General features: G+C 42.5%; 2 protein-coding genes and 1 non-coding gene across 7 annotated transcripts in view; 1 reads left to right on the top strand and 2 right to left on the bottom strand.

The window, feature by feature from the left end:
* The window catches only part of LOC131101309 (uncharacterized), a 35348-nt gene extending 17370 nt beyond the window's left edge, over positions 1-17978 (bottom strand). For 3 of the 5 annotated variants that reach the window (XR_013627671.1, XR_013627672.1, XR_013627668.1), the window contains exons 1-2: positions 16775-17784; positions 16394-16448 (exon numbers count right to left, since the gene is read on the bottom strand). This is a non-coding gene — a transcript (uncharacterized LOC131101309). Of the gene's footprint in view, positions 1-16393; positions 16449-16774; positions 17785-17809 lie in introns of those variants that run through there. The other 2 variants (XR_013627669.1, XR_013627670.1) reach the window with 2 other exon arrangements.
* nedd9 (neural precursor cell expressed, developmentally down-regulated 9) overlaps positions 1-20406 on the top strand; it is a 32222-nt gene extending 11816 nt beyond the window's left edge. The window contains exons 2-7 of the mRNA XM_058046210.2: positions 1765-2193; positions 15597-15695; positions 15948-16103; positions 16552-17724; positions 17831-17920; positions 19597-20406. Coding sequence (XP_057902193.2) covers positions 1765-2193; positions 15597-15695; positions 15948-16103; positions 16552-17724; positions 17831-17920; positions 19597-20142 — 2493 coding nt within the window. The 3' untranslated portion in view covers positions 20143-20406. The remainder of the gene's footprint in view (positions 1-1764; positions 2194-15596; positions 15696-15947; positions 16104-16551; positions 17725-17830; positions 17921-19596) is intronic.
* Positions 20407-25745: 5339 nt separating this feature from the next.
* Positions 25746-27540, bottom strand: smim13 (small integral membrane protein 13). The gene is made up of 2 exons (XM_058046252.2): positions 27094-27540; positions 25746-26602 (listed from the first exon to the last, which is right to left on the bottom strand). Exons 1-2 carry the CDS (start codon positions 27167-27169, stop codon positions 26406-26408), a joined length of 273 nt encoding a protein of 90 aa, XP_057902235.1. The 5' UTR covers positions 27170-27540; the 3' UTR covers positions 25746-26405.
* Positions 27541-27676: the final 136 nt, after the last annotated feature.

Here is a 27676-nt window from a genome sequence, read left to right as displayed (position 1 = left end):
GGGTCTGGCTGGGTAATGGTGCTGACAGTGCACTTAGACAATGGGCGAGGAGGCCAGTAGCACAGTGAGAGATAACGGCTTTATAAGAGGCGGTTTCACGTGGGAACTGTTTGATTGAGGCCAAAGAGGAAGGCCAAGGAGGGTGAAACAAAGTATCAAACCCTCAAAGAGGGTTTCCTGGTTCTCACACTCAGCCATTATGCAAAGGTTATACGGATGCTGTATGGTACCCAGAAACAAAATATTACGTTTGATTAATGTTCATGTTAAAGGTTAAATAACTGTTAATAGTTATCCTCCCTATCCGTGTGGAAGTGGTAAGTTTTTGGCTTTTTGAGTTTAAAGGAAATAACTTGGAGGCTACCGTTTAGGTCGCTAGCTCTCTAGTTTGCGAGTTAGCATGTGTCTCAAGACCCTGCAGTTGCGCAATATGTTGTAAATAAAGAGTATAAATGTGACTATAGTCGTGTTTTGTCATGTCTACAGGGCTCTAATAATGCTTTGTTCATTTTAATCTGAAAAAAATAATGTGTCTAACCACCAACTATATGTGGTTTCTTAAGTTATTTGCCATTTTATTATTATTATTATATTTATTTATTATTGATTGATTGATTTTATGTCTTATTTTGTGTAGAAAAATAAAAATTCAGATATTTGAGAACAGTGGGCTGTTTTATCAGAGCTTTTCATGTAGAAAATCGGAACCAAAGCAAAGTTTATTCATTGTTCTGTTTTTAATAAATGCGTTTTGATTTTTTTTGCAAAGGTTGATGTTGATAGCGGGCAATCTGATACAATATATGACTTCTTTTTTTTTTTAAAGACGGTGAAAAAATAAAAGCAAATAAAACTATTTTTAATGTATTTGTATGTTTTCCTTTCATTAAATACTACACATAATGACTCCAATGGGACTAAAAATATCCCCAAGCTTAACGCAGTCACCGTACAAAAAAGGTTAAGCATTAGTGATGTGTTCAAGGATGAAAGAGGATTTGATGTTAAAAAGCTTTGGTGGCGCACCTACTCATAAATTATTTAATCAATCAGAGGTTCGTTTACTTCCTTTCAATTGCTTCTTCATCGTACTAAGACATTTTGGACAATTATATGACCGGGAACAGTTTGGGAAAGGCCATTCACCCCCATCAGATATAACCTTTGACCTCACAAATGCACTTTAATGGATGACTGGACAATAATTCCCATAGTTTTCCCAGAACAGTAGAGAAAGAGAAAGAGAGAGAGTGGATTTTAACGTGAAAGACTGAGGACCATACCTTTGTCACGTGTGAGGCTAGTTTGTGAGCTAATATTTGTTTATAAGCCCCCCCATTCATGCCCAGTTGATTCCTTCCAGGCATAAAAAAGCCAAAAAGAGAGGTAGAATGGTGCGTTTAATGTGCCAATTAGCAACAAATGCCTCCCTTAAAACACTGCGGCGCACACTCCAGAGCTTCTCCTATCGCCAAAATCTGCGAGTTACACTCATTATCCCTCGACCCCCCCGCTGGCCGGAACACGTAACTGTGCCCTGAAGCGGCGCGCAAGCTGAGAAAATCCCATCAAGTTGAGATTTGTTTGAAAGACATCTGGCATTGAGCTGCAGGCTCACGCCATCTGCATGGTAATTGAAGTGCGGAAAGAAGTTCCGCAGCGGCTAACGTTCATGACTTACAGAAACAACATAAGTAGTTGACGACAACAAACAAGCACTGTATATTTTTACTCCAATGCCAATAAATGTGCGTCCTTCCGCAGAACCTAATGGCCAAAGCTCTGTACGACAACATGCCCGAGTCCCCAGAGGAGCTGGCCTTCCGGAAAGGGGACATCCTGACTGTGATCGAACAGAACACCGGCGGTCTAGAGGGCTGGTGGCTCTGCTCTCTGCACGGCCGCCAAGGCATCGCCCCCGGAAATCGCCTGAAGCTGCTAATAGGGCCTAAATTCGAAGCCCAGTCGCCCGCCTCCGCTGCCGCCGCCTCCACCTCTGCCCAGCCGCCCCTCCAGAGCTCGGGCTTCCAGCAGAAGGCCGGCTCGGGGGCTCAGGGGCTGTACCAGGTGCCACCTTCCCTGCAGAGTTCACAGCAGCAGAGCCAGCAGAGCATCTACCAGGTGCCCTCAGCGCAAGACGTCTACCAGGTCCCACCAAGGAGTACCCTAGCTGCTGATAACACACCAAACAAGGTAAGGCCTTCTTAATGGTAGGACTATTACTTAGATATCCTAATTCAAGTATCGGGATTGGCAAAAAACATTAAAAACGACAAATCCTGTGTTATAAATACTAATCTATGTCCTCAAGATCAAGAGTGCAATCATGTAAACCAGGGGTCTCAAACACGCGGCCCGCAGGACACTAGTTTGAGGCCCCCGCCTTGATATGAAAGTTCAATGTTAGTGCGGCCCCGCGCAAGTTTAATATGGATGCAGTATGGTATCATGTACCCAGAAAAAAATATTACTTTTGATTAATGTTCATGTTAAAGGTTAAATAACTGTTAATAGTTATCCTCCTTATCCGTGTGGAAGTGGTAAGTTTTTGGCTTTTTTAAGTTTAAAGGAAATAACTTGGAGGCTACCGTTTTAGGTCGCTAGCGCTCTTGTTTGCGAGTTAGCATGTGTCTCAAGACCCTGCAGTTGCGCAATATGTTGTAAATAAAAAAAGAGTATAAATGTGACTATAGTCGTGTTTTGTCATGTCTACAGGGCTCTAATAATGCTTTGTTCATTTTAATCTGAAAAAAAATAATTTGTCTAACCACCAACTATATGTGGTTTCTTAAGTTTTTATTATATGCCGTTTTATTATTATTATTATTATATTTATTTATTACTGATTGATTTTCTTTATTCTTGATTTGTTTATTTATTTTTCATCTTATTTTGTGCAGAAAAATAAAAATTAAGATATTTGAGAACAGTGGAATATTTTATCAGAGCTTTTATTGTAGAAAATCGGAACCAAAGCAAAGTTTATTCATTTTTCTGTTTTAAATAAATGCGTTTTTTTTTTTTTGGCCAAGACCCTAGCTCTAATGGCCCCCAAGGTAAATTGAGTTTGAGACCCCTGATGTAAACGATGGTGAGAAAGTGTTGTTTTGAACCCCTGAGAGCCATTACCTTGGGATGAGTGTATCTTTCAAATATCAAATAGTAGGTGCGGCCCACATTGGCAAGGGCAGGTATAAGGATGGAATTGGACGTGACATTTACAAAACTGTGACTGACTCCCATGGTTGCACCTCGTAGAAGCAATGAGAGATTGTGGCTCTGCAGTGACAAATGTGGACAGGGTGTGCCTGGCCTGGTGTTTACCACAGAGCAGGGTAGTGTTTTTGTGCAAGGGCTCCCGAGGTTCGGGCTTTAGTTGTTCATTGTGTGCAGCAGAGCCAGTCTAAGCCACAGAGGCTCAGTTGAATCAGGTCAGTGAAGGGAAAAGAAAAACTACACTTTTTTTTTTTTTTTGGTGGGGCCCAGTTGCATTCAAAATACTTTTTTTTTTTTTTTTACTGTATTTAATTGTTGGGTTATGGCTCACTTGCAAACACATAGTGCTTAGCTTGGTCACTGACAATATAGCCGCTATAGTTAGTCATAGCTCCAGTTGTTTTATTGCTGCATTTTATATATTTCATAACATGTAATTTATCTCAGTGGCCTGTCTTCAAATATAGAGCATAAAAGCACAAAGACGGTGAAAAGCTATATTGTCAATATAAGTCAAATGAACAACAATTGACTATATTTTGGTACTCCATTAATCCTCTTTTTCTTTAAATTGGACCTGTTATACGATAATACTATATTGAGTTGTGGACTACAACAGCTACACATGATAAACAGCACAGAAAGCTTTCTAGATCTTTCAGAATCTGCACCTATTCAGCTGTATATCTTTGGATTTTGTGCTTCTCATGAAAACACAGTCTGTTTTAATGTATTCCACCCATGGCCCACCCACTCTGCTGTGGTTGTTCACACTCCCGAGTGCTTAGACGGATTTCCGGTTAATGCCGCTAGCTGCGAACCCAACTTTATCGGAGATGTATCTTTTTAAAATGTCAACTTTTAAACATATAGCCATATGTGTAGGATCCCGAATCCGATCAGGAAGTCCAGGAGACTGGACAGTCCAAAGTTTCTCAAGAAAAAAAAGGTGACTTTAAGATGTGTCTCAATGGTAAGTAGCTTTAGCATTTTAGCATTAGGTTTTCTACAGCATCTGTAACGTGTTATGTGTTTAAAAAAAACTTGTGTCAAGCTAATAATTATGGTGGGAAATGGTTGTTAGCAACGCTACTAAATGTATGCACACTCTATAATGCTACACAGACAACCACTTTTGAAAATGACTATATTTTAATTTCCTTAGTCAGCCACGAAAGCAGACCCTATGATCTTTGTGTTTTAGACAAAACTAAAATATTCACCCTCATCAGCTTTGACCTAGAAAACAGTGATCGACATTTGTGCCTCTTTTCTGACACTTTGCGGACCAAACCGCTAATTGTTTGTGTTTGGTTCATATTGATTTGGTCCGGCTAGGGCCTTACCGATTACTGCATTAAATGAAACAACGAGCTTCAGATTAATGGGATAAGAAAACAATCATGAGCCCTGTTAAGAGTCTGTGATATCAAACTGGATTATGTGGCCATGAACACATCAAATGGAGGGAAGATGGCTTTAGTACAGTACTGTATGTACTATATGTTTAGTACAGAGTTATGTTCACTGATACTCTTTTGGCTATGGTTGCCCTGGCAACCTGGGCTTGTGGGTCAGAAATCTCTGCAGGGGGTATCAGAATTTTCCATACTGGACCGGATCGGCCCTATTGCTAATTTGTTGTAGGTGCCAAATACACTTATGAATTGTAAACAAGCGGTCAAAGGTGGGCATTTTCTTTCACTTTTTAGTTATTTTGCATGTGACGTACTGCCTTTTTGCAGAGGAGTGTTAAATAAATAAGCGGTCTGTTTTTCGTTCGTATGGGCCCTCAGTCATATACCCTCAGTCGCATTTGATGACATCATTGAATTTCATTGTCATTGTTGCACAATGGATGCTGTTGTCCCATTTCATTATTGCCAGGAATCATTTTTTTTTATTTCTTATACTCAAAACTCGGTGTTAAACATTGGTCAAAGTGTGATTCACCACAACTAATGATGAAATAACATTCTCCTATTCATCTCTCACGAATCAGATCTTCAGGATACGGATATTAATCATATGTTGTCCCGAGGGTGTTTTCTTTCTGTCGGCATATTAACTTTAGCTATCATTGAAATGAGCTCAGGTGAGCGCTTTAGTGGGTAAACACCACAAGATGTATGACTCTCTCTGCGCAAATGATAAAGACGAGTGGAGCCAGGGGCTGAGGAGGACCTGTCAATCAACTCACACACACACACACACACAAAGAAGTCTTATCAAGCTCTTTTCCAGTGTGAGGTTGAATAGAATGGTATTAAAAAAGCCCTTGATGGTAGCATGGAAAATGAAAGGCGCTTACAGCGACAGTGTGTTTTGTGCGGTAATGATGTTATTGGAGAGATTATATTAAGCCTAAGATGTGAAATTTTTTTCCTTGAATGCACGGTTGTCACAAAAGAGAGCACAATCCCCCCCCCCCCCCCCCACCCGTAATGGAATTTGATGTTAGATTTGATAAGTGCGTCACATGCAAATGTATTTCTCTATTGTTAGGAATGCAGACAATGCTCTGTTGTTTTCCAATGACGTCCTAAATCTTGGATACAAGCACCATCAGTGCAACGCTTTTTGGGTTTGGAATAGCTGCTGTGCCAAATGGTACAAGTTGGGTTTTTTTGGATTTGAAGCTTCTAGAATTCCTTTTTAGGTCTGCAGTTGATAATTCCAAATTGATTTATGAAGAGAGCGAGTTCTTGTCCAAAAGGTATGAATGGTCTAGTGCAGGGGTCTCAAACTCAATTTACTTGGGGGCCACTGGAGCTAGGGTCTGGGCGAGACTGGGCCACATCAGGTTTTCCAAAAAAAAACAAAAAACGCATTTATTAAAAACAGAAAAATATACAAACTTTTTCAGTGCTTTGGTTCCGATTTTCTACAATAAAAGCTCTGATAAAACATTCCACTGTTCTCAAATATCTTAATTTTTATTTTTCTGCACAAAATAAGATGAAAAATAAATAAATCAAGAATAAAGAAAATCAATCAATCAGTAATAAATAAATATAATAATAAAACGGCAAATAATAAAAACTTAAGAAACCACATATAGTTGGTGGGTAGACAAATTATTTTTTTCAGATTAAAAAGAACAAAGCATTATTAGAGCCCTGTAGACATGACAAAACACGACTATAGTCACATTTATACTCTTTTTATTTACAACATATTGCGCAACTGCAGGATCTTGAGACACATGCTAACTTGCAAACTAGAGAGCTAGCGACCTAAACGGTAGCGTTCAAGTTATTTCCTTTAAACTTAAATAGCCAAAAACTTACCACTTCCACACGGATAGGGAGGATAACTATTAACAGTTATTTAACCTTTAACATGAACATTAATCAAACGTAATAATTTTTTCTGGGTACATGATACCATACAGCATCCATATCAAACTTGCACGGGCCGCACTAACATTAAACTTTCATATCAAGGCGGGGGCCTCAAACTAGTGTCCTGCGGGCAACATTTGGCCCGCGGGCCACGTGTTTGAGACCCCTGGTCTAGTGGTTCCCTTTAGTGTAATGGAAGACAAGAAATGACAACATTCTTCACCATCGGGGACGCTTCAACCTCTCAATTACCTTTATTCCTTTTCTACTTTTGTTTCTTTTTGGCAGCCAGTTGCAGTTCCTGGCTTGAATTATCAAAGCACGGCAAAACTCATCATAATGAAATCAGATTTTTTTTTTCCCCCCTCATCAACAAGAGACCAATAGTAATAATAAGCATGGCTCCACTGTGTTTTTATATACTGTAAAGGATTACTGGAATCACTAGAATCTTTAACTTTTGAAAAACCTTCATAAAATCTTTATTGGAACATAACAGTTTATTGGACTGACCCCCAAAAACCTGAACATTCCTTTTCATCATGAGAAATGATGAAATGCTCAAAAGATGAAAAAAAAGTGTACCGTATATGAACCCACAATGATTATTATGGCGACTTATACAGACTGATAATCACTCCTTGGTGGTAAACTACATCTGTAGTCACAGCGACCTTGGGGTTATAGTCATAGTAATAGGTGCCAATTCGCACTTACGGCCTCGCCGACCACCACCAAACTGGAGCCTATCCCAGCTGTCTTCGGGCAAGAGGCGGGGTACACCCTGGACTGGTCGCCAGCCAATCACAGGGCACATATAGACAAACAACCATTCACACTCACATTCATACCTATGGACAATTTGGAGTGGCCAATTAACCTAGCATGTTTTTTGGAATGTGGGAGGAAACCGGAGTACCCAGAGAAAACCCACACATGCACGGGGAGAACATGCAAACTCCACACAGGGTGGAATTGAACCCTGGTCTCCTAGCTGTGAGGTCTGCATGCTAACCACTCGACCGCCGTGCCACCAAACATTGATTTACATAAATACTAGTGGGAAGTGTCTTACACAGCGAGGATCGAACCACCAACCTAATGGCTTCTGGACGATCTGGTCCACCTCCTGGGATACTGCCACCCTAAACCTTATGCCGACAAGGCGGTTTTTTGTTTTTGCATAAGACAAGAAAGCAGTTGGTGCGTTTGGACATGGCTAACTGTTAGCCCGAGTCGACTAAATTAGCATGTGAAGTACTGCAAAGTTGAGATCCTTTTCTACTTTGACTAAAAATAGTTTGACGTCAACGTTGCTTTAGTCCAGTTTTTTGCTTTCGCTACCAACCACCGTGTGTTTTGTACTTCCTCCAAAATTGTGTCCTTTTTGGTCTACACGGTTCAAATTCAAATTGGAGACGGGTTATTTTTCCTCTTCATGTGGCGTGGCGCTTTTTGGTGTACGAATGCGCGCTGAGGTTTTTGGCGCCGTCTCCTTTTGGTTTGATGCTGTGCCTTGTCCTGGACTGACCCTCACAAAGCCCACTTGGGGGGGGGTCACCCAAAGAGAAGAAAGGCCCTTGTGCTCCTCCATCTTAAATCTGCTGTTCACGGTTGCGTTATGAAAGGTGTGTCTGTTTTTTAGACCTCGCTGGCTCCGATTCCCTTGTGCTTCCCCGTTCTGACTCAGGCTCTGAGGTCATGGTGTTCAAAAGATGGGTTGGGTTCATAGTTCAAAGACCTCAGCCAAGCTCCTTATCTACTCCTACCAGACGGCCTATTCATTCCTCACTTCCTGCTCCATGAGCCGTGCTCCTTTTATGGGCATTTCCTACATCCAATGCGTCATAGCCAAAGAGCCAATCTGTTCAGGGGCACTGAAGATGTATGGGATTAATGGACTCCCACACAACTACAGGAAGTTAACGGATTGTAGTTTATGGCAGACGAAAATTTAAATAAAAAAAAAAAAAACAACCGTATTAGGTGGAAGAAATGGTTTGTTTGTTTACCTCGGCCTAATCGTGCATCAACCATCTCCGTTGTGAGTTATTTCTTCCTGGAGCATGCCGACACTCAACTCGCTTGCCATTGTTACTGCAGTGATGAATGGGTGACTGAGGGGCAGATGGGGGGAAGGGGGGACGCTCATAAATCACTGGTAGAAAAAGCATACTGCAATGTGGTTTGCATACCGAGAGGACTTTGCCCCTTGAAGGTTTTAGAGCAGCGCCTGTCATAAATGAGTCATAAACCAAAGATGGCGTAGATGACAGGAAATGCTGTGCTGGAAGTTTTTTTGGCTGTGCCTAACTGTGATTTGACCTTTGGGGGTGTCTTGTATGTGGATCTGTGGCTGATCCGCCCGTCTACTACTTAGGCTGTCATATGTGGTTTGTACTTCAATGGTAGCATTTAATACACTCGTATTACCCAATATAGTGGAACACAAGATACATTTTAACATCATTAGAGCCCTCTAGACAAAGTAACACCCCTATAGTCACCTTTACCCAATATAGTGGAACACAAGATACATTTTAACATTATTAGAGCCCTCTAGACAAAAAGTAACACCCCTATAGTCACCTTTACACTCGTATTACCCAATATAGTGGAACACAAGATACATTTTAACATTATTAGAGCCCTCTAGACAAAGTAACACCCCTATAGTCACCTTTACCCAATATAGTGGAACACAAGATACATTTTAACATTATTAGAGCCCTCTAGACAAAAAGTAACACCCCTATAGTCACCTTTACACTCGTATTACCCAATATAGTGGAACACAAGATACATTTTAACATTAGAGCCCTCTAGACAAAGTAACACCCCTATAGTCACCTTTACCCAATATAGTGGAACACAAGATACATTTTAACATTATTAGAGCCCTCTAGACAAAAAGTAACACCCCTATAGTCACCTTTACACTCGTATTACCCAATAAAGTGGAACACAAGATACATTTTAACATTATTAGAGCCCTCTAGACAAAAAGTAACACCCCTACAGTCACCTTTACACTCGTATTACCCAATATAGTGGAACACAAGATACATTTTAACATTATTAGAGCCCTCTAAACAAAGTAACACCCCTATAGTCACCTTTACCCAATATAGTGGAACACAAGATACATTTTAACATTATTAGAGCCCTCTAGACAAAAAGTAACACCCCTATAGTCACCTTTACCCAATATAGTGGAACACAAGATACATTTTAACATTATTAGAGCCCTGATTTCAGATGTTGCCTTTTTGTTTTATGGACGATTCAGGTACGATAATTAATGTACAATTATATTCTTACTCAGTTAATCTGAATCCTGTTCGATTAATCCAATGATCAATTAGGCCCTTGAGTCATAAACCAAAGATGGCGTAGATGACAGGAAATGCTGCGCTGGAAGTTTTTTTTTGGCCATGCCTAACTGTGATTTGACCTTTGGGGTGTCTTGTCTGTGGATCTGTGGCTGATCCGCCCGCCTACTACTTAGGCTGTCATATGCGGTTTGTACTTCAATGGTAGCATTTAATACAGCTTTACTGCGCCCCCCCATTTTGGATTTGCACCAAAGGATCATTAAAGTAATCTGTCACTCAACGGTATTGCGTGTTCTTGTGGGAATTACAATATGCAGTGATGTCTTTGAGAAACAAAAACACTGCGTGTCATCCTTTAGCGTTGCTAAGGGATTAAGATGCTAGCTTTGATGCGAGCGAGTGAAAGATGATCCTGATTTGCGTGTCGTTCTAATTAAAGAAGCCTGTCTGTTTGGGTTTGGGCTTTAGGATGTATAATGGCGAAGCAGCTCGAGGATTCATAACTTCATTACTTGCGTTAATTGGTTTTGCATATTCATTCAAAGGCAGCTCCGAGCAGTAGAGGTGTTTTTTTGTACAGTGATTCAGAAAAGCCAACACCCTAGATTTTTTTTATGATGTCATGTAAAAGTTCCACTCTTAACTAACATAGGATGATGTGCGTATGTCTCTTAAGGTTGAACAACAAGATGACTGATAGTAGCAGGAGGCAGGAGATGAGGACGTGTGAATGAGGAGATGGATGGGTGAATCTCAATGCAGTTGCCAAATTATCGGAAGTGTCCCTGTCGCCATCTTTCGGCGAGAGGCCTCGTTAGGGTTGTTGATTTATGTCAGCGGGCCATTATGGGAAAGAAGCGCTGCCTGCAAAACCAATGAGCAAGTGTGATATGATGAGTTCCTCCTCAATCTTGTCTCACACACACACACACACAGCTACCATGACAGGTCTTTAATTAAATGTAACTCGTCAGGGAGAAACTACTGAATATACTCCTTTGTCCACAACAAACCTACTGAGATTTAAAATACATAAGAAATTCAACTCCAGGGAAAATACATTGATATTTAATTCCGCACAAGATACATTTTAACATTATTGGAGCCCTCCAGAAGAAGTAACACCCCTATAGTCACCTTTACACTCGTATTACCCAATATAGTGGAACACAAGATACATTTTAACATTATTAGAGCCCTCTAGACAAATAGTAACACCCCTATAGTCACCTTTACACTCGTATTAACCAATATAGTGGAACACAAGATACATTTTAACATTATTAGAGCCCTCTAGACAAAAAGTAACATCCCTATAGTCACCTTTACACTCGTATTACCCAATATAGTGGAAATAACAGTAAATAAGCCACTTAATAAGACTTGTGCGCGTTACGGAAGGATAATAGGAGGTGATGTTTTAGCTTACAGCAACAGTAGCCCATGTTTTTTTACTAGGGATTATTGTGTCAAAAGCAGTCAGCCATTTTGGGTTGAACCGTGACAGTTTTATAGGTACAATATTATTATTATTATAACTGAAGTAGAATCATTTAGAATGAAGTATTTTTGCAAGTGTGATATTGTAGCAACGCACAAGTTTTGTGTAGTGGTTTTCAGCTGTTGTGTGTGCAGTCGTGAATGCACTGGTGTGGCAAAGAAAGCACGTGTGGAGGCCGCTACATTTGCTGGTACTTGTTTGGCTACGTTTGCACAGGCATGGCTTATGGATCGGAAATCTCCGCAGGTGGTATTGGAATTTTCCAAAACACTGGAAATTATCAATACTGGATTGGATCGGCCCCCTACATACCTAAAAGGCCTACAAGTGATACTCAGTGACCCTACGGTTTTGCTTCTTAATTCTAGAACAATCACAATAATACAACTTTGATTTTTCATATTACAATACGGATATAATATGCAGTACATAAAATCCATCAAGGTTTATAACAAGCCCATGAAAGAGTTGTTGAAGTAATGACGACATCATCAGTCAAGTCTAAAGTAAGTCCTACGTGCCAAAACCCGAGCCTGACCGTGTACTAAGCAAACAGTGGGAGCGCCATGACGCACTCACCGCAACACATAACATATCTGTTTGGCTCCTCAGGGCACCACTTTAAACCTGATCCCCCCCCCTCCCTCTGACTTTGGTAAGACGCTTCCTCCCCGTGAAGGAATCCTTCCAGCCTATCAACTCAGTGGGAGCAAATGTTTGTTCGCTCTCACGGGGGCCCTACGTGATGTCATCATCGCCTCGACTCCCTTTTATTGTTCTGAAAAAGGGTGCCGCCGGCGCCACAAAAAAAAGCGACCAACCTCACCGGACCCGGTAAACATTTACCCCGCAGCAATTATGACAGTGCCGGGGCACGCCTCCGGAGCAACAGTGTATACCGGGTAAACAAGAGGGAGGGAATGGGACATAAATGAGTGCTGCTCAGAGGCCATGACACGTACCTGTTGAAAAAGGGTCAATGGAGGTCTTATACACACACCTTGCTGCCATCTGCGTGTGGCAGCTGAATCCCTGTATCCTCTTATCGCCAACGCACAGAATCAACCCGCGGGGCCGGTGTGACCTTTTTACTAAACGTCACTTTGCTTTTACTTGAGCCGCGGTTCCACCGAGCAGTACTGGTCTCTACAAGTCTGGATTGATCATGATTTCAGATGTTGCCTTTTTGTTTTATGACGATTCAGGTACGATAATTAATGTACAATTATATTCTTACTCAGTTTATCTGAAGCCTGTTCGATTAATCCAATGATCAATTAGGCCATTGACAGTCCAAATCAATATGATTTGTGGTTTGGTCCGCAACGTATCTCTTCATGAGTCACTAAACTGTACTTTATTCTCAGAGCCTCAGATTAGACAAAGTAACACCCCTATAGTCACCTTTACACTCGTATTACCCAATATAGTGGAACACAAGATACATTTTAACATTATTAGAGCCCTCTAGACAAAGTAATACCCCTATAGTCACCTTTACCCAATATAGTGGAACACAAGATACATTCTAACATTATTAGAGCCCTCTAGACAAAAAGTAACACCCCTATAGTCACCTTTACACTCGTATTACCCAATATAGTGGAACACAAGATACATTTTAACATTATTAGAGCCCTCTAGACAAAGTAATACCCCTATAGTCACCTTTACCCAATATAGTGGAACACAAGATACATTTTAACATTATTAGAGCCCTCTAGACAAAAAGTAACACCCCTATAGTCACCTTTACACTCGTATTACCCAATATAGTGGAACACAAGATACATTTTAACATTATTAGAGCCCTCTAGACAAAAAGTAACACCCCTATAGTCACCTTTACACTCGTATTACCCAATATAGTGGAACACAAGATACATTTTAACATTATTAGAGCCCTCTAGACAAAAAGTAACACCCCTATAGTCACCTTTACACTCGTATTACCCAATATAGTGGAACACAAGATACATTTTAACATTATTAGAGCCCTCTAGACAAAAAGTAACACCCCTATAGTCACCTTTACACTCGTATTAACCAATATAGTGGAACACAAGATACATTCTAACATTACTAGAGCCCTCTAGACAAAAAGTAACACACCTATAGTCACCTTTACACTCGTATTAACCAATATAGTGGAACACAAGATACATTTTAACATTATTAGAGCCCTCTAGACAAAGTAACACCCCTATAGTGAACTTTACACTCGTATTAACCAATATAGTGGAACACAAGATACATTTTAACATTATTAGAGCCCTCTAGACAAAAAGTAACACCCCTATAGTCAACTTTGCACTCGTATTAACCAATATAGTGGAACACAAGATACATTTTAACATTATTAGAGCCCTGATTTCAGATGTTGCCTTTTTGTTTTATGACGATTCAGGTACGATAATTAATGTACAATTATATTCTTACTCAGTTAATCTGAAGCCTGTTCGATTAATCCAATGATCAATTAGGCCCTTGACAGCCCAAATCAATATGATTTGTGGTATGGTCCACAACGTATCTTTTCACGAGTTGCTAAACTGTACTTTATTCTCAGAGCCTCAGATTTTTTGTTCTGTTCCTTTAAACTGCAAGGCACCGCTTGTCAGTTTTATCGCTTGCTTGTTGGAAACGTAGCTTTCGTGCGTGAGAAGAGCGATGCTCACGGAGGCTATTTATTCCTCAGCTGGTTTATTTCAGCCATCGGTGTGCGTTTCAGTCAGGGGCCCTTGCATGCGTGGACAGGTATGCCGCCAATGAACACCTTAAATCACCTCGAGCTTGTTCAAGTGGGATTGATTAGAACCATATGAGCTTCACTTTGGACTCCGGCGTTTGAATGGCATTCCTTTCCATACTGAGAAACATACTCCTATTTTCCATCCCCCCCCCCTCCTGTTGACGTTTTTTCATAAATCTCTTTAACAGACCGGTCCAAACCCCCCCCCCCCTCTCCTCTTAACCCGATTCTCTTTTCCCTGAAAGATGAATCCCAGTCTGATTTCCCTCACTATCAGCTTTATGATGACTCAAGAAGAGAGGATACTGTGACTAAAGTCTTGTACCCCCTCAGAGACCTTTCCCACTGCTAAGACAAGACGGGTATCATGCCTATTTTTGAATCCTGGTAATGAACCAATAGAGGCGACGGTAGCATTGGGATGGGGGTTGGAAAAAGGAGTTGTGGGCCCAAGGAGGACATTCCCAGAATTCCTCTGTCTGTCTGACGCAGCGAGGAGGTCTGCCGCTTTGCTTTTTAGGGGATACAAGGCCGCAGTGTAGGGGGGAAGGGGGAGTGGAAATAAAGAGTGGGATTAGGAGGTGTGGAAGGACTGATTAGCACTGACGGGAAAGAGGGGGGCCCGGGGATGGGGAGGGAGGGGGGGCGAAAAGACAACTACGTCATCGGCTGGTTTATTTATATTTGCTTTCCTTTCTTGCTAATCACGTTATTATCCTTATAATCTGGACCAAAATGTAAAGGAGTGCTTCAACTTCCTAAATCCTGATTTCATTCATTCATTCATTTTCTACCACTTTTTCCTCACGAGGGTCGCTGGAGCCTATCCCAGCTGTCTTCGGGCGAGAGGCGGGGTACTCCTGGACTGGTCACCAGCCAATCACAGGGCACATATAGACAAACAACCATTCACACTCACATTCATACCTATGGACAATTTGGAGTCGCCAATTAACCTAGCATGTTTTTGGAATGTAGGAGGAAACCGGAGTACCCGGAGAAAACCCACGCATACACGGGGAGAACATGCAAACTCCACACAGAGATGGCAGAGGGTGGAATTGAACTTGGGTCTCCTAGCTGTGAGGTCTGCGCGCTAACCACTAGACCGCCGTGCCACCCTAAATCCTGATTTCCTCCAATATAATCAAAGTAAATAACATATTTAGAACTTGAAATCCATTTCCATCACGCTGTCGATACCATCAGCTTAAACAAGCAACATGTTAGCCTGTCCCGGTCAATCTGCCTCAACGGTACCCACTAACTGTTACTGGGTCACACCAGGACTTGGAAAATGAGAACCAGGCTCAACAATGGCCCCCAGCAAACAGACACAGAAGTCCCCGGCCTTGTTTGTCTCGAACGCCGCCGTCGTGTGCCAGGTGTCATTCTTAAAGACAGCCGCTCTCATTGTTTGTCTCTTCCCCCCTGCTGTGATTGGACAGGTGGTGACCCCCACCAGAGTGGGACAGTTGTACACCTACAGCCCAGGACAGCACAACCAGCAGGACCTCTATGATGTCCCACCCAGTAGATCACAGGGGGTAGGTGGTTGGACGACTTTTTTTTTTTTTTTTTTTTTTAAACACAACACAATTAGCACCTTCTAATAATAAAGTGGGAAAAGATAGTAAGGCATGTTTACTTTTCAATGATCATCCATCATTCCATCCATCCATTCATTCATTGTCTTCCGCTTATCAATCAGTAGATTTTTTTCAAATTGATATAAATTAATTACATTAATTACAGCAAGCATTAGCATGACTACAATCTTCATTATTCTCATCTTTCAGGTGTATGATGTTCCACCTGGTCAGATGCTAGGTTCGCAATACCCTGGTCAGCAGGGAGGCGCACGGAACCAAGACATCTACGACGTACCCCCGTCTCAAACTGATCTCAGGACAGGACAAGACGTTTATGATGTCCCTCCTTCCTCTTCGCAATCGGTAAGTAAGAGGACATTCCGAACAGGTCAGAGCTCTAGTAGTAGTACTGCTTGGTGCAATGTCATGTGACGTTATTGATACCATTTTTGGTGTATGTGTGACACTTAGCAGTATTATGGTAATAATGTGCTAAATGGCCCATTTAACATTTTTGTGGCTTTGCCTGACTGTGGTTTAAAACCCTCCAGTAGAAACGGAATTTTTTTCCAGGCAAGACATGCAACATTTTGTTTCTTTTAACCAGAAAATGGCGGCGTCGTTGCTAATTAAGATTAAAAATTGCAACTTACTTGCCCCGATTGTAGTCTCCCAGGATGCTGTGTGTGAAGGGTCCGCCTTTGCTGTCTAAGAAAGGAATGAAAAGCAGTATTAGTTAGCTTTCAACGTGTAGTATCTATGCTATCACTTAGTGGACGTAAACGTGATGCCCGTTCAAATCTGCCAACAGGTCTACTCGGTGCCGCCCTGCAGAGCAAACCCCGCCCCCCAGGAGGGCACCTACGACTTCCCTCAGCCTCTCAAACACATGCAGGAGGGCATCTATGACGTGCCACCACCCGCAATCAGCAAAACCACGCAAAACCCCCAGTCGCGTTACGATTTCCCCCCCAGCATGGAGCCCTCGGGTCAGCACCAAAAGCAGAACAGCAACGAGGGCATCTACGACGTACCTCCGACCGCTCTTCTCTCAGCGGGCGCCGGCTCTCAGAGCGACGTCTATGACATCCCGCGGGGCATGCAGCTCCCCCAGAACAGAAGCTCACCCGCCGATCGAGACAAAGGCGTGTACGATGTTCCCGCTCAGGATTCCCGTGCAGTTGCGGATGTGACGGAAGGCGTGAACCGCTTGTCGTTCTCCAGCACGGGAAGCACGCGAAGTAGCATGTCCACTTCCTCTTCCTCAACGGGCTCCAGCGCCGAGGGGCGCTTGGTTTTGGATGTCGACACGGCAGTCCAGAGGTTGTTCCGTCTGCAGCAGGCTGTGGAGGCCTCAGTCGGGGCTTTGCATTCAATGGCGGCGTCCCCTCACTGGAGGACTTTTCCCTTCATGGAGCGCCACGCCAACGATGTCCGCACAGTGCTGGACAGGATCCGTGCGAGCGTGGGGGACTTTGTTGTATTCGGAAGAGGTGCCGCCGCCAACGCCACGGCCCTTTCCGACTCCACCCTTCACAGCAAGATGAGACGGCAGCTGGGCCGCCTGGAGGACTCGCAGCAGATCCTCCTGCAGATCTACCAAGTCCTGGAAAACAGCTGCTGGGCGCTGAACACGTTAGCCGCCTCGGCCGCTAGCAAGCATCACAACAAGAGCGACGAGCTGGCCCGCTTCGTCATGGTGTCCAGAACCGTGCCGGACGACGCCAAGCAGCTGGCCTCCACGATAGGGAACAGCGCCGAGTTGCTATTCAGGCGCACGCACATGGAGGGGTCCTTCTCCAGCGGGAGCACGCCCGACGAGAACATGAGCCACCCGCTCACGTCGCCCTCTTCGGACAGCGACACCTACGGGGGTCAGACCAAGCCGTTTCCTGTCCCTTCCAGCCAAGACAAAGACAACATGAACCACAGCGAGAAGTGCGTCAAGAGCTGGATGGAAGACTACGACTACGTACATCTGCAGGTACCTTCAGTTTAGTCCCCACAATACATGCACGTTGTAAAGCAAATTGCTTAACTAGAATCCGCATCCAGAAGGCTTCTCTCACCCGATCGTCCTCCTCTTGCAGGGCAAAGAAGACTTTGAACGTCAGCAGAAGGAGCTGTTGGAGAAAGAAAACATCATCAAGCAGAACCAAGCTCAGCTGGGCCAAGAGCAGGTGAGGGTTAGCCATTGAAGCATCTGACGGGATCCACTGACTCAAAATAATCCAAAAGGCAAACCCGCAACCTTAATGTGTGTAGTAAAGATTCAATCACTTCGCAGGTTGTTGATGATAACCAACATAGTTCATATTAGCAATGAAAGACTCAAAATAAACCAAAAGGCAAACCCGCAACTTTAGCGTGTGTAGTAAAGATTCAATCACTACTCGCAGGTTGTTGATGATAACCAACATAGTTCATATTAGCAATGACAGACTCAAAATAATCCAAAAGTCAAACCCACAACCTGTTCGCTTGTCTACCACAACCTTAATGTGTGTAGTAAAGATTCAGTCACTACTCGCAGGTTGTTGATGATAACCAACATAGTTCATATTAGCAATGAAAGACTCAAAATAATCCAAAAGTCAAACCCACAACCTGTTCGCTTGTCTACCACAACCTTAATGTGTGTAGTAAAGATTCAGTCACTACTCGCAGGTTGTTGATGATAACCAACATAGTTCATATTAGCAATGAAAGACTCAAAATAATCCAAAAGGCAAACCCACAACCTGTTCGCTTGTCTACCGCAACCTTTGAGTGTGTAGTAAAGATTCAATCACTCCTCGCAGGTTGTTGATGATAACCAACACAGTTCATATTAGCAATGAAAGAAAGACTCAAAATAATCCAAAAGGCAAACCCACAACCTGTTTACTTGTCTACCGCAACCTTAGTGTGTGTAGTAAAGATGCACTCACTCCTCGCAGGTTGTTGATGATAACCAACACAGTTCGTATTAGCAATGAAAGAAAGACTCAAAAACAATCCAAAAGTCAAACCCGCAACCTTAGTGTAGGTAGTAAAGATCCAATCACTACTCGCAGGTTGTTGATGATGACCAACATAGTTCATTTTAGCAATTAAAGACTCAAAATAATCCAAAAGGCAAACCCACAACCTGTTCGCTTGTCTACCGCAACCTTAATGTGTGTAGTAAAGATTCAAACACTACTCACAGGTTGTTGATGATAACTAACACAGTTCATATTAGCTATGAAAGAAAGACTCAAAAATAACCCAAAAGGCAAACCCGCAACCTGTTTACTTGTCTACCGCAACCTTAGTGTGTGTAGTAAAGATTCAATCACTACTCGCAGGTTGTTGATGATAACCAACACAGTTCATATTAGCAATGAAAGAAAGACTCAAAATAATCCAAAAATCAAACCCGCAACCTGTTCGCTTGTCTACCGCAACTTTAATATGTGTAGTAAAGATTCAATCCCTCCTCGCAGGTTGTTGATGATAACCAACACAGTTCATATTAGCAATTAAATCAAGACTCAAAATAATCCAAAAGGCAAACCCGCAACCTGTTAGCTTGTCTACCGCAACCTCAGCGTGTGTAGATTTAATCACTACTCGCAGGTTGTTGATGATAACCAACACAGTTCATATTAGCAATGAAAGAAAGACTCAAAATAATCCAAAAGTCAAACCCACAGCACACATGCTAACCGTGACTATACTGTATTGGTGTGCATAATAAAGATGTGAACCCTCCTTTGGCAAGTAATTAATGACAGCCACCACCTTGCACAACAGAAATAATCCAAACGATAAAAAAAAGACTGGAAATGAAGCAGTAACAACCTAGTAATGAAAGCCCTGGTGTTCTTCACAGATCAACCAGTTCAAGAAGTTGGAGCAGGAGGTGATCAAACCCGTGGAGAACGACATCTCGCAGTGGATGTCACACCAACACACGGGCAGATCCCCGGCCCCCCAGTCCGACACATCCTCCCTGCCCACCTCCACTCGCGCGTGCGCCCGAGACCGCCAGCTGCTGGGCTTCTACTCGGAGCAGTGCGAGCAGCACTTCGTCACTCTCCTCAGCGCCGTGGACGCCTTCTTCAGCTGCGTGAGCGGCGGGCAGCCTCCTCGCATCTTTGTGGCGCACAGCAAGTTCGTCATCCTCAGCGCCCATAAACTGGTCTTCATCGGAGACACCCTGTCCCGGCAGGCCTCGGCCCCCGAGGTGGCCAACAGGGTGATGAACTCCAGCAACGTGCTGTGTGACTTATTAAAGACGGTGGTGGCCGCCACGAAGACGGCGGCGCTCAACTACCCCAACACGGCCGCCATCCAGGAGATGGTGGACAGAGTCACCGATCTGTCACATCACTCGCAACAATTCAAAGAACAGCTCCTTCAAATGGCAAAATGGTGATTCTTCTCTTTTGGATGTTGTAAAAAGTTCCTGTTGTGTAAATATTGGCTCTATTTTTGTGTAGATTGTTTCATGTGGACTTTTTTTTTCATAACATTCCAGTCATATATATTATATAAAGCACCTTATGTTCATTTCACCCATAGAGTGTTGTTGATGTGTCTTACTGCTGGATGTGTGACAGTAGATCCTAAATCATGTTAATATCAATATGTGTGTTTCTATGTGGGATCTCCACAGATAAAGACTTGTTCATAACCGTGATACGCCGTCTTTTCATTTCTTTTACATTAACGCTTCCGCTACAGCCTGGATGTGCTTGAATTTTAGCATCGCATTCTAAATTAGACAGTGTTTTCATCACTGGACTGCACAAAGACCCACAATGACAAAAGAACCTGCAATCATAAACTACACTAAAACACAAAACATATTTTAGTTTAAAAGGAAATAATACAGAGATGCATTTTAAATATTAAAAATTAGGGATGTCCGATATTGGCTTTTTGGACGAAAACTGATATTGTCCAAGTCTTCATATCCAATACCGATATGTGCAACATTATATATACACATATATGTCAGCTACAGTATTTTTTTTAATGATCGGGACTAAACCTGATACCGATATCAACCAATATTACATTTTTATGCTGTTATCACTCATCCCTAATTAAAATAAAATATTATTGTATGATTTAATAGGGTCCTGTATCTAAAATTATATTGAGAATATGGAAATTTGTATGTAAAGTAATGTTTTACAAAGCTATAAAATATGAAATTGAATGCCACATCGGCTTAATTTCTGTGTAAAAATGTAAAATAATTCAAATACAAATTAGAAATATTAATATCTAAGAATACATTAAATATACACATATCAGCTACAGTATTTTTTTTAATGATCGGGAATAAACCTGATACCGATATCAACCAATATTACATTTGTATGCTGTTATCAGTCATCCCTAATTAAAATAAAATATTATTGTATGATTTAATAGGGCCCTGTATATAAAATTATATTGAGAATATGGAAAATTTTATGCAAAGTAATGTTTTACAAAGCTATAAAATATGAAATTGAATGCCACGTCAGCTTAGTTTCTGTGTAAAAATGTAATATACTTCCAATACAAATCAGAAATATTAATATCTAAAGAAGATACATAATTGTCATAAACAGAAATGTTGCAGAATGTTATGAAATACGAAATGGAATTATACTCAACCATGAACCGCCGCTTTACAGATGCCACGTCAGATCCTTCTCAAATGTCCGAACTCTTGGGTGGTTCAACCTGAAAGAGCCATATAAATATCAATAAAATATAAATGATATTGGCATATCAAATTTATTGAATAATTAACAAAAATACATTATTATGCTACTAAATAATAATTATTCACATTGTACAAATGCATTTTTGTGACATTAAATACAGCAATTAGTTATCCAATCAAATCAAACTCAAGCATTATGCCCAGCTTTACAGATGCCATGTCATGTGTCACCTGAGTGGGCACTGCATTTACAGCACTGTGAGAAAGGGTTTTATTAACTCGAGTCAACCTATCTTTATCAATGATTCTCAGGAGAAAGTGGAGGTGTGTGTGTTTGTACAGCCCCCCCAAGACCCCCCCCCCCTCCTAAATCCTCCTCATCAAGAGTTATTTGCGGCCTCCAATCTAAAAATATCTGCTTCTTTTTACTGCCAGCGACATGATTTCTCGTTGTCCCTACGCTAGCGGGGGGGGGGGGGGGGGGGGGGTAACTCCTCACCTTTCCTGTGGAACATTGGTTATGACAGTGAAGAATGTGTTGTGTTGTGTTTTTTTGTGCGAGTGTGTGTTCTCTGAACCGTGTGAGACATTTTTTTTCCGGAAATGCCAAAAACACATTTTTACTCAAATTGCTCAAAGTGCACTCGGCTGACAAAAAGGCTCTTGAAAGTGGAATGATGGTGAAATCTAGCGCCTCCCCGAGGTAATCCTTGCTCTATAGACGCGTCTATATGCCAGCAATAGTCCATCATGACAGCGAGACCCCCCCCTTAGACCCCCTTAATGAGAACATCTCATTAAAACTCATAGTCGTTAACATCGGCTGGCGTTGCCTGCCAACTCCTTTGTTTTTATGATCTAGCAAATTCCTTCGTGGGCTCTCTCCGCCAAGGAATTTGCAACCTTTTTCAAAAACGTCTGATTTTGTTGCTCATCTGCTGAGTTTGCTTGAAGAAAGTGAAAGGAAAATAAAAATGAGCAGCCGGCTGGCCAACACTCTAGGAAGTACAACCTCCATTTTCATCATTAAGCCCTTCCAAAAAGGTCAGAAACAACCACTAACTATTTTTACCGTCAAATAAGAGTATAGATACAATTAATCTGTTCATTGCAGATGTTTGGATGATACTGAAATATCCCGGGCTGCACGGTGATGAAGTGGTTAGCATGCAGGCCTCACAGCTAGGAGACCGGAGTTCAATTCCACCCTCAGCCATCTCTGTGTGGGGTTTGCATTCATTCATTCATTCATTTTCTACCTCACGAGGGTCACGGGGGTGCTGGAGCCTATCCCAGCTGTCCCGAGAGGCGGGGTACACCCTGGACTGGTGGCCAGCCAATCACAGGGCACATATAGACAAACAACCATTCACACTCATATTCATACCTATGGACAATTTGGAGTCGCCAATTAACCTAGCATGTTTTTGGAATGTGGGAGGAAACCGGAGTACCCGGAGAAAACCCACGCATGCACGCATGCAAACTCCACACAGAGATGGCCGAGGGTGGAATTGAACCCTCGTCTCCTAGCTGTGAGATCTGCGCACTAACCACTAGACCGCCATGCCGCCCTGGGGTTTACATGTTTTATAAGAAACATGTCTATGTCTATTAGTTTATTTATCCATTTTTATGCTCGCAAAAAACACTAAACTCATCACACAGTAACTTAACACTCCAAAGGCGTACCTAAAAATATACAAAAAAGTACCAATATGAGTTTTGAAGTTTCCCATTCTGCATTGTTGTCTGAGCAAAGCAGTTAATTGGAGGACAATGCGGCATAGCAAGTAGTTAGTGCGCAGGCCACACAGCTAGGAGACCCGAGTTCAATTCCATGTCTGTGTGGAGTTTGCATGTTCTCCCCGTGCATGCGTGGGTTTTCTCCGGGTACTCCGGTTTCCTCCCACATTCCAAAAACATGCTAGGTTAATTAGCGACTCCAAATTGTCCATAGGTATGAATGTGAGTGTGAATGGTGTACCCCGCCTCTCTCCCGAATACAGCGCCCCCTGCGCGGTCCCTCATTGACAATGGCTACTGTACTGTTGTCTAGCTAATATAATACAATTGTGTATTAAACTGGATTTCATAGTATCCCAAGTTTGACATCACACATTCTACTAAAAGTGCCACTGTTCTTAACCCTGATATAAACATTTAAGGACGCGCCAGGCTCCCAATTATTCCAATATTGATATTGTGTAGTTTGAACAGCAGCAGTTGCTTCCATTTGTGCAAGTGTTGCCTTTTGTGTAGGAGTTATTGACAAGGGTGGATGTGCTTTGGGCTACAAGAATCAATAAGTTATTTTAGTCTTGGCTGCTGACAGTCAAGCAAAACAAGCTTCTTGTATGTGTGTGTGTGTGTGTGTGTGTGTGTTTGTCACCAGGAGCTACAGACCAAACACCACAAACCTGGCTCTCTCCGTTTTCCCGCAGTTACACAACTCGGCAAGGTGCTGCAGAGGAACACACATGGATGCTGAGTCGACAGCACGCTCCCCCGACGAGACACAGTCTGGACAGTTGAGGCGTACAACGATAACAAACAGGTGTCAGGCGGTGGAGATGGCCCCGGAAAGTGTTTTTTCGACGTCATCTGCTCACCTTGGTTTAGTGAGTGTCGACACACTGGAGGAGCGTGGGAGGCCTTCGGAGAGAGCGTGCAGGAGGAGCGAGGCTCAGAGTGCGCAAGAAGACAAGAAGCAGTGGAGAGTGGATGTCATTTCCGTGGCTTACCACAATCATTTCCTGTAAAGTATTTGCAGAATCTGAAATTATAGCTTCTCAAAAAGTGCAGAAGGCCCAGCTGCAGGTTTCAATCCATGCAGCCAAGTCTGTCTGGAGGGGAATATGGAGACAAACAATAAAACAAGTGCTGTCTTCAAGATGTTGGGATATTTTTCTCAGCAGTACACCGCCAATTCAATGTGGAACATGCATGGAAACTGTCAATTATAAATACATTAATGCTGAATATATAGTGTAAAACTCTAATTACACATACAATTTACAAATCCAAGAAAACAGGTTAGGATTCTGAAAGATCTAGAAAGATTTCTGTGTGGGTTATTGTGTGTAGCTGCTCTATCAGAGTCCACAACTCATTCATTTTCTACCGCTTTTTCCTTACGAGGGTGCTGGAGCCTATCCCAGCTGTCTTCGGGCGAGAGGCGAGGTACACCCTGGACTGGTGGCCAGCCAATCACAGGGCACATATAGACAAACAACCATTCACACTCACATTCATACCTATGGACAATTTGGAGTCGCCAATTAACCTAGCATGTTTTTTGGAATGTGGGAGGAAACCGGAGTACCCGGAGAAAACCCACGCATGCACGGGGAGAACATGCAAACTCCACACAGAGATGGCCGAGGGTGGAATTGAACCCTGGTCTCCTAGCTGTGAGGTCTGCGCATTTATAAAATTATATTTTATAAAATATTATATTATATATATATATACTATACACTATAGTATAGTAAGAATCATTATTTACCCAACCAGAGTGAGTCAAGTCTTTGGTAAATCCACTTTCTGTGTGATGCTGCCATCTGGTGTCCACACTGGGTCCTGCACCTCAAGGAACGTACACCTGTAGTATACAGTACATGCTTTGACAATACAAACTGCAGATTATTTCTATTTGTACACCTGGATTTAAATGATATACAGCAGATCCGTGTGCATTGGAGATTCAGCATTCAAGCCCTGGAAAATTATAATAATATTTTTGTTTTGTTTTTAAATAGACGGGCATATCTCACTCACCATCAGTCGGTAATGATATACCTGACGATAAAGTCACTGATGAGGTTTTTTTGGTGGTCCTGTGTGCTGTTCTTCGGGCCCCGAGTACCAAGTCTCAAGCATCGATGGGAAGTGGGACTGACAGTCCGATTCTGCCGGGTTGCCAGACTCAATACCTGCTACCTGCAAATTCTGATCATTAAAATGTCAAACATTCCTCCCACATTCCAAAAACATGCTAGGTTAATTGGCGACTCCAAATTGTCCATAGGTATGAATGTGAGTGTGAATGGTTGTTTGTCTATATGTGCCCTGTGATTGGCTGGCGACCAGTCCAGGGTGTACCCCGCCTCTTGCCCGAAGACAGCTGGGATAGGCTCCAGCATCCCCCACGACACTCGTGAGGAAAAAGCGGTAGAAAATGAATGAATGAATGAAAATGTCAAACACATTCACTGTAGCCAAACTTCGGCTTTACAGATGCCATGTAGTGACTGTGTATATTACCACACGACCCGTCATAGTAAAGGCAATGTTGAAGTGAAAAAAAAAACAAGTTAAAAGAATGTTGAGGATTTTAATATTAAAAAAAATGAACTAGTGAGGACATTCATTTCTGACAGTGATGCTTCAATTTGAGCAGCAAAGAGGACTCGGCTCAACATGTTTGGTTTGAAGCAACTGCTCCACAGAAATCGTCGTCGATTAAAAAGGTGCAACAGGTAACTTGGAGGGATGCTGGATCACATAAATATCAACAAGGACTGCTCAGCTTTTCTTTTCTTTTTTTTTTTCTACAGTGGCCATTAACTTATTGTATTGTAGACGGTAGGCCTACACAAGATACATGATGTGACAAACTGTGGCCATCTACAGACAGGCACTAGTGCAGGCAGAAAGGATTCGGGGGGGGTGGGGGTGGGGGGGACATGGTTTGCTGCTAGAGGCGTGTTTTTTTTTTTTCCTGCAGCGTTGATTTGTGTGTGTCGGTGTGTAGCAGCTTCAAACTACCCCCTGACTCTTCCTTTCAACCCTTTCATTGCACTTTAAGAAGGTGAACAGTCCAAAGTCCAAACATACAAATGGATGGTGTGCTAAATGGCTTTTCCTTTTAGATCCGCCCGGTCCAAGTAAAAAGCGTCCATGTTCAAGAGTGAACGAGTGTCATCAAGGTTGTTGTAATTTAGTGTCAAAGAGAGAGCGCGCGGTGGATGATCTTACAAGGTGCCGCTCTCTGGAAAGGCAACTCTTTGGCGTGCAGTCCTGGGACGATTTCGAGTGGGGACGTTAGCGGCGCGTTCGCTCTTGCTTTCGGACGGTTGAGTTTCAGCCTGAGGGCCTGCGGCCGCATCCCCGACAAGCTCGCGCAGGAACTTGAACTTGGACAAGAAGAGCTGCCAGACTACATACCAACCTGAGTCAACAGAGAAGACAACATTGCATGATAAAAAATCATGTGCTCTATCGCCTGTTATGTCACATATCACAGCATATCATAGCATGCGAGGCGCCCTGGGATGAGCCGCCATCATAAACATCAGCAGTAATTGCACCCCAGCTATCAAAATTACTGTATGTTAAATGTTTTAACCTGTTAACATTGTAAACATCAAAATACTGATAATATACACATTTGGAGTCAGCTGCTATCATGTGATCGACGTTCAGACAATAAAGCATGGTATCACACAGTATTAACACAAGCAAAAGATAAAAATAGACTCTTTTTTTGGGACACTGAAACTGGTGAGTGACTTGTAGTCCACTCTAAATTGTGTGATTTAAAGAGTTAGCTTTCGATTTAGGACTGAGCAGTCATCTTCTTATTAACAATGACGCATATTGGCCTCAGCCAGCAGCTTATGTAAGTTGGACATGAAGATTGTTGTTGTCCTTCAAACTTACCACACAGCATGAAGATAAGAGCACACAGCAGCGTGGCCACAATGACCAGCAATGTGAGCCCGACACTTTGCCACATCTTTGCTGGACACTTGGTATAGACGAGGAGGAAGATAACTTATTTTTTAAAAGACACCATCGGTGAATTCAAAACATATACAGCAGCGAGGTTAGCCGCCTGTCCGTTCACTCGAACGGCTAGTAGCTAGCCGAGACAGAAAAACAAACTCACCGTAGCCTTTTTTTTAGCCTGCTAGCATGTGGCTACTCAAATTAGCTGCCTGTAAGACAAACGAAAATACAACACTTCTCAGGCCCAAATGAGACCGTAAAAGTAGCTTACAGTAACCGGGCCCAGCATAGTCGGGTCCGCCTTATTTCAGCTACATAACTGCAGAATGTATTCCTTTGGCTAGGTCTTTAATTAGTAACTGTATCAACACCAATGCGACTGCGCGAAGTCAAGTTGCTTTCTGGGTAATGTAGTTATGTTTTGCGAGCGAACGAGTCGCTGGACAATATGGACTGCGACTGCGCGAAAGTCCAACGTCAACAAACCAACATCGCATTCCAGCTTTAACAGTTG

Source organism: Doryrhamphus excisus, linkage group LG7 (genome assembly GCF_037039965.1).
Source record: "Doryrhamphus excisus strain RoL-2023G ecotype Guam linkage group LG7, RoL_Dexc_Guam_v1.1, whole genome shotgun sequence".
Lineage (NCBI taxonomy): Eukaryota > Metazoa > Chordata > Actinopteri > Syngnathiformes > Syngnathidae > Doryrhamphus > Doryrhamphus excisus.
This window is presented reverse-complemented; position numbering and strand designations above follow the sequence as displayed.